At 52.6% G+C, this 17,146-nt stretch overlaps 1 protein-coding gene across 3 annotated transcripts in view; it reads right to left on the bottom strand.

Moving 5' to 3' along the window:
* LOC115079089 (ADP-ribosylation factor-like protein 6) overlaps positions 1–16,805 on the bottom strand; it is a 48,971-nt gene extending 32,166 nt beyond the window's left edge. For 2 of the 3 annotated variants that reach the window (XM_029582137.1, XM_029582147.1), the window contains exons 1-4: positions 16,707–16,805; positions 11,071–11,197; positions 10,436–10,497; positions 9,626–9,694 (exon numbers count right to left, since the gene is read on the bottom strand). In XM_029582137.1, the coding sequence (XP_029437997.1) occupies positions 9,626–9,694; positions 10,436–10,497; positions 11,071–11,197; positions 16,707–16,723 (275 nt within the window). In that variant the 5' untranslated portion in view covers positions 16,724–16,805. The remainder of the gene's footprint in view (positions 1–9,625; positions 9,695–10,435; positions 10,498–11,070; positions 11,198–16,706) is intronic. The other variant, XM_029582154.1, reaches the window with a different exon arrangement.
* Positions 16,806–17,146: the final 341 nt, after the last annotated feature.

Genomic DNA, 17,146 nt, shown 5'->3' with positions numbered 1-17,146 from the left:
ATTATCTGCTTTGGTTTCTGATTGCCTGCTGCCTGCCCTGACCAGGACTGTCTTTCGGATTTCGCTGTCATTTTCCAGTTCCGGCTCCCGTCTCCTAAGGTAAGCGGTCTCCAACTGTGGTTCCACTAATTCTGAGCAGCAGTCGTAACATCTGCGAACCACAGTCTTTGAGCTCATTCCGGTGCTACCAGGATTACTGGACCCTGATGGAGTTCTATTCTCCGTAGTACCTTCCCCACCAGCAGCCAGGGTGGAAACACGTAGAGCAGGAGGTCCCGTGGCCATGAAAGGACCAGGGCATCTATACCCTCTGCGCCGTGCTCCCTTCTGCGACTGAAGAAGCACAGGGCTTTCGCATTCTGTTGCGTCGCCATCAGGTCTAGATGGGGAGTCCCCCATTGTCACACCAGGAGCTGCATTGCTTCTTTGGAGAGCTCCCACTCCCCTGGATCCAAGCGCTGTCGACTTAAGAAGTCTGCTTGAACATTGTCCACCCCCGCTATGTGGGATGCCGCCAGTCGGGACAGATGGAGCTCCACCCACGCCATCAACTTGTCTGTCTCTCAACTGGAGGTTGATGTATGCTACTATCGTTGCGTTGTCGGAGAGAATTTGCACTGCTAGCCCTCGGACTAAGGGGAGGAAACGTTTCAACACCAGACGAACCGCCCCGGTTTCCAGACGATTGATAGGCCATGTCGCCTGGACGGGCGACCATTGCCCCTGACTCGACTGCATCCTGCACACCGCTCCCCAGCCGGAGAGGCTGGCATCTGTGGTGACAATCACCCACTGTGGGATCTCCAGGTCCACTCCTTGCAACAGTTGATCCAGGCTGATCCACCAGAGCAGGCTGTGTCTGGCAGAGTCCAAAAGCGGGAGAGGAGCCTGAAACTCTCAAGACACAGGCTTCCAGCGAGAGAGTAATGCCTGCTGTAACGGACGCATATGGGCAAAGGCCCACAGCACTAAGTCTATAGTTGAAGCCATGAAACCCAGCACCTGGAGGTAGTCTCAGGCTGTGGGGAGAGAGAGATTCCTGAAGCATTGCACTTGAACAATGAGAGAGTCGGCCCGATCCTGACGTAGGAAGACTTTCACCTGTCTGGTGTTGAAGTGGGCGCCTAGAAAGTTGATTGTTTGTGAGGGGGTGAGATGGCTCTTGGCTAGATTGACGACCCATCCCAGGGAACGAAAGAGGTGTAGCACCCTGTCGACAACTTGTTGGCACAGATCCCGGGACTACGCCTGGATGAGCCAGTCGTCCAGATAAGGGTGAACTAGGATCCCCCTCTTTTCGGAGAGCGGCGGCTACCACCACCATCACTTTGGTGAACGTCCTTGGCGCGGTCACCAGACCGAATGGCAGAGCCTGAAATTGAAAATGCTGTCCGAGAATCTTGAAGCAAAGGAAGCGCTGATTTGCTTGAAGAATAGGAATATGCAGATAAGTTTCCATCAAGTCCAGGGAAACTAGAAACTCCCCTTTGTGGACTGTCGCGATCACCAAACGTAAAATTTCCATCCGAAAGTGTGGAATCTTGAGGGCCCTGTTGACCATTTTTGAGGTCGAGGATTGGACAGAAGGACCCCTCCTTCTTGGGAACCACGAAGTAGATGGAATAGTGGCCTGACCCTTGCTCTGGCAAGGGAACAGGGAAGATAGCCCCCAAGCTCAGGAGCCGATCTAGTGTTTGCCTCCCTATGCCTTGCTTCTTCACCGGGCCACAGGGGGAGAAGACAAACCAGTCTCTTAGACGCCAAGCAAATTCTAAAGCGTAGCTGTGATTTAGGATATCCAAAATCCACTGGTCTGAGGTGATCTTGACCCACTCCTTGTAGAAGAGGGACAGCCGTCCCCCTATTTTGAAGAGTGGGCCAGCAATACTTCATTGTGTGGACTTGGGAGCCCCTTGGGAGGGGTTATCCCTGGATTGTCTTCGGCCTCGAAAGGATTGGGATCAGGACTGTGATCGAGTGGAGGTCGGTCTCTGAGGAACTGGTCTGGACTGACTAAAGCGACACTGGCCCCTGAAGCGGGAGCGCATTGAGCTGAAAGTCCTGTAACTCCAAGGTCAATCTTCGGGCAACTTATGCACCTTATTCTCTCCAAGGGACTGGATGAGCTGTTCCAGTTCTTCTCCAAAAAGCAATTTGCCTTTGAAAGGATAGGAGCCCAGCCGAGCTTTGGAGGAAGAATCCGCAGACCAATTACGGAGCCAAAGCAGGCATCTAGCTGAGACGGCGGAGACCATGGACCTGGCCAGGACTCGGAGGAGATCATACAGAGCGTCTGCTCCATATGCAATTACCGCCTCCAGGCGGTCCGCTTGCCGTGCTTCGTCCGGGGGAAGCTCTTGAGCACCTAAAGGAAAATTAGTTCTTACCTATTAGTTTTCGTTCCTGTAGTACCACAGATCAGTCCAGACCAAGGGTTGGAGACAGACCAAAACTGTAAGGGTATCCTATATCAGGTCAGAGCCTACCCTTCATCCCTTCAGTATAACCATTGTCAAAGCAGAAAAGTATAAGGACAACGAGTATAAGGTCAAGCAAGTAACAAGATAACCAATAAAATTGGTAAGTGAACAATAGAAAAATTGAATGAACTCTGTAAATAAGCGCTCTTGCACAAATAGCCATTGTCATCTTAAGAGATACGTTCGGTGCCAGTAAAGATTATCCAGGAAAGGAACTGTCAAGAGTACCTGTAAGGACAAAAAGAAAACTTCGAGCGGACGAGTAAAGACAGGAGGGCGTCTGGACTGATCTGTGGTACTACCGGAACGAAAATTAACAGGTAAGAACTAATTTTCCTTTCCGTGTACATACCCGGATCAGTCCAGACCATGGGATGTACCAAAGCTTCCCTACATAGGGTGGGATTGAGACAGTCCCGCTCGCAGAACCTGAAGGACGCAAAGACTGGTACCCAAACATCCCGACGGAAATGACTAGCAAAGGTATGCAGGGAATGCCACGTAGCTGCCTCGCATATCTCCTGAGGAGAGACCCCTGGACTCTCTGCCCACGACGTAGCCTGAGATCGCAAAGAATGAGCCTGAAGACCGTCACGAACCGCTCGGCTGCGACAGATATAGGCTAACGCAATCGTCTCCTGCAACCAACGAGCAATCGTAGTCTTGGGAGCCTGGAGGCCCTATTGGGACTTCTCCAGAGGAAAAAAGCTGAACCGAGACTCGGAACACATTGGTAACCGGAATGTAACGCCAAAAACCCGCTGTACAACAAGATACCCAAGAACACTCCCGATGTACCTGCTATATCGTCAGGAGAAGCAGGGAGTTCCACCGACTGGGTGATAAGGGAGAAAAAGACAACCTTTGGCAAGAAGGAAGGTACAGTCTTGAGAGAAACCCCTGAATCCGAGAGATGGAGGAAGGTTTCCTGCAAAACAGCGCTGGAATCCCTGACACTAATCTGGCAGAGCAAAAGGAAACCAGAAAACACAGCCCTAAGCATCCAATCTTAAAGAGTAGACCGGAGGAGAGGTTCGAAAAGTGCCTCACAAAGAGCCCGAAGAACCAAGCTAAGAGTCCACGAAGGACAAGTAACCCGAACCGGCGGATGTAAGCGTTTTGCCCCCTTGAGGAAAAGAGTGATATCCAGGTGAACCGCCACCGAATAACCATCAACGCTGCCTGTGGGAGCTGAAGGTGGACACTTGGACTCACAAGGAGCTGAAAAATGATCTGTAGATAGGCCCTTATGGAGGAAGAAAAGACAAAAACCTGGGATATCTGAGCTGTACGAACCGGTACGCCAGAGACCGCACATGCATTCTCAAACTTTCCAGAACCAGACATAAGCGAGAGAGGTACATAGCTTCCGAGCCAGCAGCAGAGTGGAAATAACTTCCTCTTTCTACCCCTCAATTTGAGGGGGGGGGGGGCCTCAGGCTCCAAGCGACTAGAGAAACTTATAAATCAGAATTCCCTCCCCTCTGCAGCTCCAAATCGGGAGCTGCACTAACACCTAAAATGGCCGCCGTTCCCACGGTTTACTGAGACGGGAACGGCCTGGCCATGAGACAAAATAAATGCCCCTGGATCACTGGCTGACTCTGCGCCGGAGGGACCCTCCCCACCTGGCAGACACCCAGCACCAAGCCCATCATGGGAGAGCCGTAAGGAAAAGCTCCCCGGAGGCTAAACAGAAATGAGCTCGCGGCATGACTGACAGGGCTGAGACGTGGGAAAATGCAGAGCCGGAGCAAACAGCTGAGCAGTGCTGGGGAGAGGAGCAAGTGCAGGCGATCGAACCCTGACCGCTCCCTTCTCTGACTGAAACAGAGGTAAATCGTCTGCCTTCCGTTTGCACTTGAAAAGTTCAACTTCAGAGGTTTTTTTTTTGTAAGACAGGGGAATGCGCTTCCCTGTTAGTGCTGCCGGGGAATTAAAGCAGGGAATTAAGGCAGGTATTTAGGGGGAGTGACTGGACAACACCAGTATCACCCCAATTACACTGGTCACCGGGAAGGGAGCCTAGACTGAGAAACTCGGGGCAAGCCCCTCTAGGCCCCTCAAGAGCGAGGAGACAGCTCTGCCTCCTAAACGACAGAGCTGTTTTAAGAACTCAGAAAAACATTTTTTTTTTTGGAGTTACATATAACTATAAAAGTTAAATATAAATGAGAATAATACTTGCTTGAACTTGGGAAAGACAGAGAAATAAACCCCGCAGGGTAAAGATAAAATGAAGAAGTAAGGGAACCGCAAGGTGAGCTGCCTGCATCTGCTGGGGACAGACAAATACTGAAGGGCTGCAGGGTAGGCTCTGTCCTGATATAGGATACCCTTTCAGTTTTGGTCTGTCTCCATCTGCTGGACAGGAGGCTCAACCCATGCTCTGGGTTGAGCCTGGGAACAATTGCTGCATCCAACGAAGCCCTGCTCATTGCATGAGAGAGCTGCAGGCTGCCGCTTGGACCCCCAGAGCAGAAACTTCGAAAATTCTCTTCAAATACACTTCGAGTTGTATTTTAGCGCGGTGCCGCCAGTGACCGGGATAGTTGTTCTCTTTGTGACCGTGGACACTGATGCATCAATGCTGGGTACTTTGAGGAAATCCAAAGATTCTTCTGGGCGCGGGTACAGTTTGTCCAACGCTCTGCCGACCCTGAGGAAGCCATCAGGAACATCCCACTCCCTCGACAACTGAAGAAGCCTGGGATGAAAAGGAAAGGTTTTCGCTGGTGGACGGAGACCCGCCAGGACAGGGTCCCCCTTCCTCCCGGTTGCACTGGGCCCTGCAGGTTCCTGCGGGGCCTCAATATCTAATTCCTCCAGCCCCAATTCGTCCCTCTGAAAAAGCCATAAAAGGCGGGCGTCATTCCCTTCCAGTTGCGATCATCCAGGTCTGGATCAGGATCCTGAGGAGGGAGGGGGTTTGGGTTGGCCGCATGGGAGACTACCCATACCCGAGAGGGTCCCTGAGGGATTCCTAGCAGTTGTGTGGCCCCTGCTCCTGGTAATTGTGTGGCCCCTGTCCCTGATATTACAGGTGGTACAGGTACCTGGGCGAGATCCGGAGAATCCCCACTCCCTTAAAGCCTGGAGATTTTGGGGGGAGGAGGAGCTGCTGCATCCTGAGAGATCCGTGCTAAGTAAGCATTAGGAATAAGTAAAATGAACTCTGTAGAAAATGGCCCGGGGGGGGGGGGGGGGGAGGGGGGGCGGCGGCAGCGGGAGGGACCACATTCAACTGCCCCGAAGGTAAAATAGCATCGGGTGGGATCGCCGGAGTAAGATTCGGCGGGAGGGGGGGATCAAAGATCCGGAGTCGTCAGTTAGATCTGGAGGTGTAGGAGCAGGCAGCTCTGAATTCAAGATGGCCGTCGTTCCCTCTTCAGAAGGGAACGGGGCCTACCTCCAGAGGGTGGGCGCGCAGAAGCGCACAAAATCGAACACCCCCCTGGCCTCGAGGATCCCTGCCCGCCGGGGAGGCACCTTGCGCATAAGGCTATCGCGGGAGAGCCGCAACCTGGGCTCCCCGCAGGCTGAACATTGCGTTGAACGAGGCATGGGAGAGAGAGAGGAGAAACCGAGCCAAAAAACTGTCCCGGAGTCTGTCAGCAGCAGCAATACTCAAAAGGTATGCAAGTTAGGGAGACAGAGGAATGGCGTCTCTGTCTCAACTGCCATGAGGAAGCGACGTCTCAGGGTGGGCGTCTCCAAAGTGCACCCAGTGACAGCTAATTAGAAATGCTGAAAGAAAAAATACATAAAACTTACCCCAAATGCACAGTCAGAGAGGAAACAATGGAGAAATTACTTACCTGATCATTTTGTTTTCCTTAGTGTAGACAGATGGACTCAGGACCAGTGGGTATAGTGTACTCCTGATAGCAGTTGGAGACGGATCAGATTTCAATCTGACGTCAGCCCCTAGTACATATGCCCCTGCAGGAAGTGCAGCTCCTCAGTATTCTCCTCGAAAAGCATTGTGGATATATGTGTGACTGACTAATTTGATTAACTTTGGTTAAACTTTATAACTTGATCTGGTTGAATTGGCTATAGCTGGAGACCGCCATTGAGCTCAACTGGAAAGGTTTGGGTGTCCAAAGTGAAGGAAAGCATGGCTTACCCTTCTTTCATTCGAAATTCCGTGAGTAACGGCAGCCAAGGGCGGGCTGCTGAGTCCATCTGTCTACACTAAGGAAAACGAAATTGTCAGGTAAGTAATTTCTCCATTTCCTAGCGTGTAGCAGATGGACTCAGGACCAGTGGGATGTATAAAAGCTACTGCCGAACCGGGTGGGAGGCTGCCCGTGACCCACTTAGTACTGCCCTTGCAAATGCCGTGTCCTCCCGAGCCTGAACATCCAGAGTCCACATTCAAAGGGGGAAGAGCTATGGCAGCCATGTACCCTCTGGACCCGGTGGCCAAAGACCTTCTGATGCCCCGGTCTCGAAGTGCACTACTATCCCAGTGGAGGGCGGCGCAGCGCTCAAAGATGCTCATGACCGACGTCTGGAATGCATCCTTAAACAGTCCTTTGACGTCGCTGCTATGTCCCTGCAAATCGCGGCCTGCTGCACCGTGCTGACATGTGCCTGCCTATCGCAGACCTGGGGAAGCCATGGAACCAGCAGTATCATTCCTTGCGGATGCTGCTTCCGATTTCATAGGAAATCCAGGCAGTACCCCTCTCGAATGATGGTTAGGACCCACTTGTCCGAAGTTATCTCGACCCATCTGTGGTAGAATAGGGCTAGTCTGCCCCCTATGGCTTCTTCCCTTGAACGGGGTCGGCTGAATCTCATTGTGGGGTGCGGCTGGGGCCTGGACCCGAACCGGTTCCCCTTCCGAAAGGACTGGTTCCTGCCTGTAGGGCGGGGCGCTTGATAATTATTTCTGATTGGGTTGAAGCGCTGTGAACCTCTGCCCCTGGAGGACCGGGGGAAGGGTCGCTGGGTTTTCTTATTCTGGCGCGGCAATGGGGACTCGCCCCATGTGTTTGCCAGTTTCTCTAGTTCGCTGCCGAACAGGAGGGATCCTGTGAAGGGCATCCTCGTGAGTCTCGTTTTGGAAGATGCATCGGCCGACCAGCTTCGGAGCCAGAGTTGTCTCCTGGCTGCCACAGCTGATGAGACTCCTCTGGCCGCTGTGTGCACCAGATCGGAAAAAAGAGAGAAAAATTAAGAAAGCGAGGGAAATAGAATCAAAGTCTATCAGGTGCCACCTTTCATCTGCTGGAGTCAGAGAAATACCGGAGGGACGCAGAGGGCGCTCCAGCCTATTAGGGGCCGTCCTTACAGGTTTTGCTCTTCCATCTGCTGGAAGGGGGACAGAACCCACTGCCTGGACTGATCCGTGGTACGGACAGGGAATTCGATTTTAGATCTAATTCACAGCAATGCAAACCACTACTCAGCACACTGAGATCCATCACAAAACCAGACTCAGAAGCTTTACAGCAAACCTGTCACTGACGCTCAGGACCCACACAGCAGCAGGAATCTCACTGCAGGGCCTTTTACCCACCCGGCTCAGCCACTTTCTAAACGTTTCACTGCTCAGTCTCCTCCTCCGTTTTGCACAGGTCCAAGGTGTCGCTTCTCCTCCGCAGCTGCTTAGTTTTCTAACACAATCTCCGTTTTATCTTTCTATGTATGGCATCAGCATTCACCCGCACTTCAGAGGTCACCACCAGTCCCGCTTACATTCCCAGTGCACGGTGTTTGTACAGCGCGCAGCATGAAACAGCATGTGCTCCCTCGCCCAGCCAGCTCTCTGCAAGGTCCCTAGCTGAGAACTTGTGAGTTGTGGACACCTTGAGATTTGGCGTGGATTGGAAAGGGGGGTGCATGCATTAAATTACCCTCTTCAATTCCCCTCCCCACCGCAGACAAGCTATGACACAAACATGCAATATCTTCCCCCCTCCAGGGATGACCCAGCACTAGCCGCAAGCCGCAAGGCGTACATGAACATAAGAGCATAAGAAATTGCCATGCTGGGTCAGACCAAGGGTCCATCAAGCCCAGCATCCTGTTTCCAACAGTGGCCAAACCAGGCCACAAGAACCTGGCAATTACCCAAACACTAAGAAGATCCCATGCTACTGATGCAATTAATAGCAGTGGCTATTTCCTAAGTAAACTTGATTAATAGCCATTAATGGACTTCTCCTCCAAGAACTTATCCAAACCTTTTTTGAACCCAGCTACACTAACCGCACTAACCACATCCTCTGGCAACAAATTCCAGAGCTTTATTGTGCGTTGAGTGAAAAAGAAATTTCTCCGATTAGTCTTAAATGTGCTACTTGCTAACTTCATAGAATGCCCCCTAGTCCTTCTATTATTCGAAAGTGTAAATAACCGAGTCACATCTACTCGTTCAAGACCTCTCATGATCTTAAAGACCTCTATCGTATCCCCCCTCAGCCATCTCTTCTCCAAGCTGAACAGCCCTAACCTCTTCAGCCTTTCCTCATAGGGGAGCTGTTCCATCCCCTTTATCATTTTGGTTGCCCTTCTCTGTACTTTCTCCATCGCAATGCACTCTCCCTCTTCCCCAGCTGCAGGACTGACCCCAGCACTCCCCCCTTCCCTAACCATAAGCAAATCATACTCAGCAGAGAACAGCTCTCTGCCTCCTGCTCCTGTCCCTTCTCTACCAGGCAGCCTGCAGGGTACAGGAGGGGAGGGGCTGGAGCAGACAGCGCAGAGAAGGAAAGAGCTGCTCCCAGATCTACCCCCTCCTGCTGCTTCTGCCTCCCCCCCCAGACTCCAGAAGCAGTCGTTTCATGGCTGGCAGCCTTCTGCTAGTGGCACCTGTTGATCCAGGCCAAATAGATAAATAATATTGGCCATGGGGTAGCTACGGCCTACCATGTCCACATTTCCAACCCTGTACCAGTGAATACTAAACGCTTTGATCTGGCTAAGGTGCAGATTCATTGCTGAAGGTGCCCATCTGGTTTTCACACCTGCAATACGGTTCCTTCCCTCCCATTTCTCCAGAGGACCCTGAGCAACTGCAGCGAGCCCTAAAGCTGCCCGAGGGAAGGTGCAAACAGCAGGAGCCTCCTAGGAAGCCACCCGTCAGCCCCTGCTGGGAAACGGGAGGGCGGGACCCGGGCGCCCCCACTTACCTGTAATAATGCTCCCACAGGCTCCTGTACCTGCCTTGTCCGGACATATCGAACACTGTAAAGGACAAACTGAAGAGGAGAAGAAGGACGTGAGAGGTCTGACACAGAGAGAGAAAAAAAACGTTTCCAAACCTCGGGGCCAGCGGGGCATCGCCAGGATGAAGCTCCTGATGCCGTGAGCGCAGCTCCGCTTTCAGGGAGACGGGAAAAGGCCTCCAGCGACGAGGAACCTCCCCTTCCCACCCCCTCCCACGCCGGGCCACAGATTCAGCCGAGATGCAGAATGCTAGCCCGGGTTCACTGGGACCAGAATATTTCACGCGCGCTGGAAACGTCCCCTGCGCGCAGCCCGGGAAAAGCAATGGGAGAAGTGGAAGAGGCACAGGAGGGTTCTGCTTTTGATCGCTAAAGCAGGTTCATGTGCCGTCTCTGCGATGGCCCGGCTGACCAGCGACTGATGGCTCAGCGCAGCAATAACCCAGACGATACCGGGTCCCACTGAGCTGCAAGCCCAGGAGGAACCTGCCGGGCCGGGAAAAAAAAGAAAAAAAAAAGGAACAGCACAGGTGCTGATGAGCCACAGACCGGCGCCACGGTCCACGTGATGATTTCAAGTCAATAACCGTGACTTTGATTTGCTTTCCCATAATCTCTTGTCGAGAATTTGCACCTCCGCCGGTACCGAGCTGCACCAACAGCCGGGGGTCTCCGATAGTTCACAGGCGGCACAATCATCCCTCGTCAGAGGACAGGCCTGGCATCTCTTAATCTGTTCTTTTCAGGGACCAGATCTCGACATTATGCAGTTACCTGGATGTCATGAATTTCTCTACGCTGAATCCTATGGTTGGAACGATGTCTTGCATTTGAGTCTTGAAAAGAAAAGTAAAATGGACAGAATTAAAAATCTAACTCCTTCGGTACAATAAAGTTTAAACAGTTCTTAAAACCGAGGCTGGCAGGGCACCGGAAGTGGAGCGTCCCCTCGCTTTAGTAAAACGAAGGTGTGGGGCTATCTCCAGCTGCCGAGCTTCCCTCCCCAGATCTCTAAAACGTTATTCACCTTCGTGCACGGCAGGCAGGAATGGGACGGCAATGCTACCATTGCTGTAAGAGCAGGACTGGATGTCGCCAGGGAGCTGGACTCTGGTTTTTCACAATGGGGGAGAAGCCTTGGGCTGCAATGGCCTGCATCGTCTTTTCATTGATTTGGGGTGGGCTGTGCTATCACTTGTTTTAGGGAGCAGAGGATCAGGCCTGTTGACACCGATTTTTGTTTGTTTGTTGATTTTTATTTAACCAGCTGAATAGAACAGAACAGAATATGCTTTCTTTACAAGCCAGAGCTGGCTTTGAATGCCATTGCACTGGGTAAGCATTGCACTAGCTCAGGAACAGTTTGCTGTAAAGTATTTCAGTTCCAGTAGCTCAGACGCTCCACTTACATTAGAAGGTTTCAGTTTGTTAATGATCGTTGTTTTGCCGCTGTTATCCAGCCCCAGACACAGAACGTGGACCTCTCTCTTCTTCAGGCCGAGCCATCCAGAAAGCCTGTCGAAGAGCGCCATGCTCCTAAATCAGAGACACAAGCAGCAACACTCAGCAGAGCCCCGAGTCCCAACCCATGGATAAAGAAGTCCAGCGCCAGACCCCCGAATCCCAGCCCAGAACCAAAGAAATCCAGCACCAGATCCCAGAGTCCCAACCCATGGATAAAGAAGTCCAGCACCAGACCCCCGAATCCCAGCCCAGAACCAAAGAAATCCAGCACCAGATCCCAGAGTCCCAGCCCAGAACCAAAGAAATCCAGCGCCAGATCCCAGAGTCCCAACCAGTGGATAAAGAAATCCAGCACCAGATCCCAGAGTCCCAACCCATGGATAAAGAAATCCAGCACCAGATCCGAGAGTCCCAGTCCAGAACCAAAGAAATCCAGCGCCAAACCCCCAAGTCCCAACCCATAGATAAAGAAATCCAGGGCCAGATCCCAGAGTCTCAGCCCAGAACCAAAGAAATCCAGCACCAGATCCCAGAGTCCCAACCATTGGATAAAGAAATCTAGCACCAGATCCCAGAGTCCCAGCCCAGAACCAAAGAAATCCAGCGCCAGATCCCAGAGTCTCAACCATTGGATAAAGAAATCCAGCACAAGATCCCAGAGTCCCAGCCCAGAACCAAAGAAATCCAGCGCCAGATCCCAGAGCCAACCATTGGATAAAGAAATCCAGCACCAGATCCCAGAGTCCCAACCATTGGATAAAGAAATCCAGCACCAGATCCGAGAGTCCCAGTCCAGAACCAAAGAAATCCAGCGCCAAACCCCCAAGTCCCAACCCATGGATAAAGAAATCCAGGGCCAGATCCCAAAGTCCCAGCCCAGAACCAAAGAAATCCAGCGCCAGATCCCAGAGTCCCAACCATTGGATAAAGAAATCCAGCACCAAACCCCCAAGTCCCAACCCAGAACCAAAGAAATCCAGCGCCAAACCCCCAAGTCCCAACCCATGGATAAAGAAATCCAGGGCCAGATCCCAGAGTCCCAGCCCAGAACCAAAGAAATCCAGCGCCAGATCCCAGAGTCCCAACCATTGGATAAAGAAATCCAGTACCAGATCCCAGAGTCCCAGCCCAGAACCAAAGAAATCCAGTGCCAGATCCCAGAGTCCCAGCCCAGAACCAAAGAAATCCAGCACCAGATCCCAGAGTCCCAACCATTGGATAAAGAAATCCAGTACCAGATCCCAGAGTCCCAGCCCAGAACCAAAGAAATCCAGTGCCAGATCCCAGAGTCCCAGCCCAGAACCAAAGAAATCCAGCACCAGATCTCAGAGTCCCAACCCATGGATAAAGAAATCCAGCACCAGATCCCAGAGTCCTTGCCCAGAAGTAAAGAAATCCAGCGCCAGATCCCAGAGTTCCGGCCCAGAACCAAAGAAATCCAGCACCAGATCCGAGTCCCAACCCAGAACCAAAGAAATCTAGCGCCAGATCCCTTAGTCCCAGCCCAGAACCAAATAAATCTAGCGCCAGATCCCATAGTCCCAGCCCAGAACCAAAGAAATCCAGCACCAGATCTCAGAGTCCCAACCCATGGATAAAGAAATCCAGCACTAGATCCCAGAGTCCTTGCCCAGAAGTAAAGAAATCCAGCGCCAGATCCAAGAGTCCCAGCCCAGAACCAAAGAAATCTAGCGCCAGATCCCAGAGTCCCAGCCCAGAACCAAAGAAATTCAGCACCAGATCCCAGAGTCCCAGCCCATGGATAAAGAAATTCAGCACCAGATCCCAGAGTCCCAGCCCAGAACCAAAGAAATTCAGCACCAGATCCGAGTCCCAGCCCAGAACCAAAGAAATCCAGCACCAGATCCGAGTCCCAACCCATGGATAAAGAAATCCAGCACCAGATCCCAGAGTCCCAGCCCATGGATAAAGAAATCCAGCACCAGATCCCAGAGTCCCAGCCCAGAACCAAAGAAATCCAGCGCCAGATCCCAGAGTCCCAGCCCAGAACCAAAGAAATTCAGCACCAGATCCCAGAGTCCCAGCCCATGGATAAAGAAATCTAGCGCCAGATCCCAGAGTCCCAGCCCAGAACCAAAGAAATTCAGCACCAGATCCGAGTCCCAGCCCAGAACCAAAGAAATCCAGCGCCAGATCCCAGAGTCCCAACCATTGGATAAAGAAATCCAGCACCAGATCCCAGAGTCCCAGCCCAGAAGTAAAGAAATCCAGCGCCAGATCCCAGAGTCCCAGCCCAGAACCAAAGAAATCCAGCACCAGATCCCAGAGTCCCAGCCCATGGATAAAGAAATCCAGCACCAGATCCCAGAGTCCCAGCCCAGAACCAAAGAAATCCAGCGCCAGATCCCAGAGTCCCAGCCCAGAAGTAAAGAAATCCAGCGCCAGATCCCAGAGTCCCAGCCCAGAACCAAAGAAATCCAGCGCCAGATCCCAGAGTCTCAACCATTGGATAAAGAAATCCAGCACCAGATCCCAGAGTCCCAGCCCAGAACCAAAGAAATCCAGCGCCAGATCCCAGAGTCCCAACCATTGGATAAAGAAATCCAGCACCAGATCCCAGTCCCAACCATTGGATAAAGAAATCCAGCACCAGATCCGAGAGTCCCAGTCCAGAACCAAAGAAATCCAGCGCCAAACCCCCAAGTCCCAACCCATGGATAAAGAAATCCAGGGCCAGATCCCAGAGTCCCAGCCCAGAACCAAAGAAATCCAGCGCCAGATCCCAGAGTCCCAACCATTGGATAAAGAAATCCAGCACCAAACCCCCAAGTCCCAACCCAGAACCAAAGAAATCCAGCGCCAAACCCCCAAGTCCCAACCCATGGATAAAGAAATCCAGGGCCAGATCCCAGAGTCCCAGCCCAGAACCAAAGAAATCCAGTGCCAGATCCCAGAGTCCCAGCCCAGAACCAAAGAAATCCAGCACCAGATCCCAGAGTACCAGCCCAGAACCAAAGAAATCTAGCACCAGATCCCTTAGTCCCAGCCCAGAACCAAATAAATCCAGCACCAGATCTCAGAGTCCCAACCCATGGATAAAGAAATCCAGCACCAGATCCCAGAGTCCTTGCCCAGAAGTAAAGAAATCCAGCGCCAGATCCCAGAGTTCCGGCCCAGAACCAAAGAAATCCAGCACCAGATCCGAGTCCCAACCCATGGATAAAGAAATCCAGTGCCAGATCCCAGAGTACCAGCCCAGAACCAAAGAAATCCAGTGCCAGATCCCAGAGTCCCAGCCCAGAACCAAAGAAATCCAGCACCAGATCCCAGAGTCCTTGCCCAGAAGTAAAGAAATCCAGCGCCAGATCCCAGAGTTCCGGCCCAGAACCAAAGAAATCCAGCACCAGATCCGAGTCCCAACCCATGGATAAAGAAATCCAGTGCCAGATCCCAGAGTACCAGCCCAGAACCAAAGAAATCCAGTGCCAGATCCCAGAGTCCCAGCCCAGAACCAAAGAAATTCAGCACCAGATCCCAGAGTCCCAACCATTGGATAAAGAAATCCAGTGCCAGATCCCAGAGTCCCAACCATTGGAAAAAGAAATTCAGCACCAGATCCGTCCCAACCCATGGATAAAGAAATCCAGCGCCAGATCCCAGAGTCCCAGCCCAGAACCAAAGAAATCCAGTGCCAGATCCCAGAGTCCCAACCATTGGATAAAGAAATCCAGCACCAGATCCCAGAGTCCCAGCCCAGAAGTAAAGAAATCCAGCACCAGATCCCAGAGTCCCAGCCCAGAACCAAAGAAATCCAGCACCAGATCCCAGAGTCCCAGCCCAGAAGTGAAATCCAGCACCAGATCCCAGAGTCCCAGCCCAGAACCAAAGAAATCTAGCGCCAGATCCCAGAGTCCCAGCCCAGAACCAAAGAAATTCAGCACCAGATCCCAGAGTCCCAGCCCATGGATAAAGAAATTCAGCACCAGATCCCAGAGTCCCAGCCCAGAACCAAAGAAATTCAGCACCAGATCCGAGTCCCAGCCCAGAACCAAAGAAATCCAGCACCAGATCCCAGAGTCCCAGCCCATGGATAATGAAATCTAGCGCCAGATCCCAGAGTCCCAGCCCAGAACCAAAGAAATTCAGCACCAGATCCGAGTCCCAGCCCAGAACCAAAGAAATCCAGCGCCAGATCCCAGAGTCCCAACCATTGGATAAAGAAATCCAGCACCAGATCCCAGAGTCCCAGCCCAGAAGTAAAGAAATCCAGCGCCAGATCCCAGAGTCCCAGCCCAGAACCAAAGAAATCCAGCACCAGATCCCAGAGTCCCAGCCCATGGATAAAGAAATCCAGCACCAGATCCCAGAGTCCCAGCCCAGAACCAAAGAAATCCAGCGCCAGATCCCAGAGTCCCAGCCCAGAAGTAAAGAAATCCAGCGCCAGATCCCAGAGTCCCAGCCCAGAACCAAAGAAATCCAGCGCCAGATCCCAGAGTCCCAACCATTGGATAAAGAAATCCAGCACCAGATCCCAGAGTCCCAGCCCAGAAGTAAAGAAATCCAGCACCAGATCCCAGAGTCCCAGCCCAGAACCAAAGAAATCCAGTGCCAGATCCCAGAGTCCCAGCCCAGAACCAAAGAAATCCAGCACCAGATCCCAGAGTACCAGCCCAGAACCAAAGAAATCTAGCACCAGATCCCTTAGTCCCAGCCCAGAACCAAATAAATCCAGCACCAGATCTCAGAGTCCCAACCCATGGATAAAGAAATCCAGCACCAGATCCCAGAGTCCTTGCCCAGAAGTAAAGAAATCCAGCGCCAGATCCCAGAGTCCCAGCCCAGAACCAAAGAAATCCAGCACCAGATCCGAGTCCCAGCCCATGGATAAAGAAATCCAGCACCAGATCCAAGAGTCCCAGCCCAGAACCAAAGAAATCCAGCACCAGATCCAAGAGTCCTTGCCCAGAACCAAAGAAATCCAGCGCCAGATCCCAGAGTCCCAGCCCAGAACCAAAGAAATCCAGCACCAGATCCCATAGTCCCAGCCCAGAACCAAAGAAATCCAGCACCAGATCCCAGAGTCCTTGCCCAGAACCAAAGAAATCCAGCACCAGATCCCATAGTCCCAGCCCAGAACCAAAGAAATCCAGCACCAGATCCCAGAGTCCCAGCCCATGGATAAAGAAATCCAGCACCAGATCCCAGAGTCCCAGCCCAGAACCAAAGAAATCCAGCACCAGATCCCAGAGTCCCAGCCCATGGATAAAGAAATCCAGCACCAGATCCCAGAGTCCCAGCCCAGAACCAAAGAAATCCAGCACCAGATCCATTAGTCCTTGCCCAGAAGTAAAGAAATCCAGCACCAGGGCCCCAGCCCAGAAGTAAAGAGATCCAGTTCCAGAGCCCCGAGTCCTAGCCCAGAACTAAAGAAATCCAGCGTCATGGCCCTGGGTCCCGGCCCAGTATTAGAGAGCGGGGACGGGACCGATCTCCTGCCCCAGCTCTCCCGTCCCCTGAGGAGCAGCCGGGCACAGGGCGGGGGAGGCTTCGCAGGCACTGACGCCTCTTTCTGACCTGCAGCCTCTCCTCCCCTTCCAGGATCCTCCCCGGCCGCTCTTACCTCCTGCTCCTCTCCATGCCATCCGCTTCCCTCCCTTTCTCTCTCTGCTAAGTCCTGACTCCCCCGGACTACAACTCCCAGAAGCCCCGGCCTTGCGCGGGCGCCCTCCTCCCTCCCCGTTCGTGCTGGCAAGGTGCGTCAGGACCATGAGCCCTGGAGAGAGCCAAAGGAAGGAGGACGCCTGCGCGTAGCCGGGGTTTCTGGGAGCGGTAGTCCCGCGGTGTCAGGGGCCAGCACAGTGCTGCAAACATGCACAGGAGCACGTGGGCAGACCCGGCAAGCAGCAAGCGTCGTGGGTGACCAAGAAGCTCCTGTGCATCTGCAGAGCTGAATGGGGTGTGTAGCTCTCAGCTGGCTAGAACCAGGTATCAGGAGGGGAGGATGAGTGTGGGGGGATTCAAGAAGTGTTTGTAGGGAGTGGGACATGAGTGTTTAGGGGC

This window comes from Rhinatrema bivittatum, chromosome 1, assembly GCF_901001135.1.
Source record: "Rhinatrema bivittatum chromosome 1, aRhiBiv1.1, whole genome shotgun sequence".
In the NCBI taxonomy this organism is placed as follows: domain Eukaryota; kingdom Metazoa; phylum Chordata; class Amphibia; order Gymnophiona; family Rhinatrematidae; genus Rhinatrema; species Rhinatrema bivittatum.
Note: the sequence above shows the minus strand (reverse complement) of the source record. Positions and strands in the feature narration are given on the sequence as shown.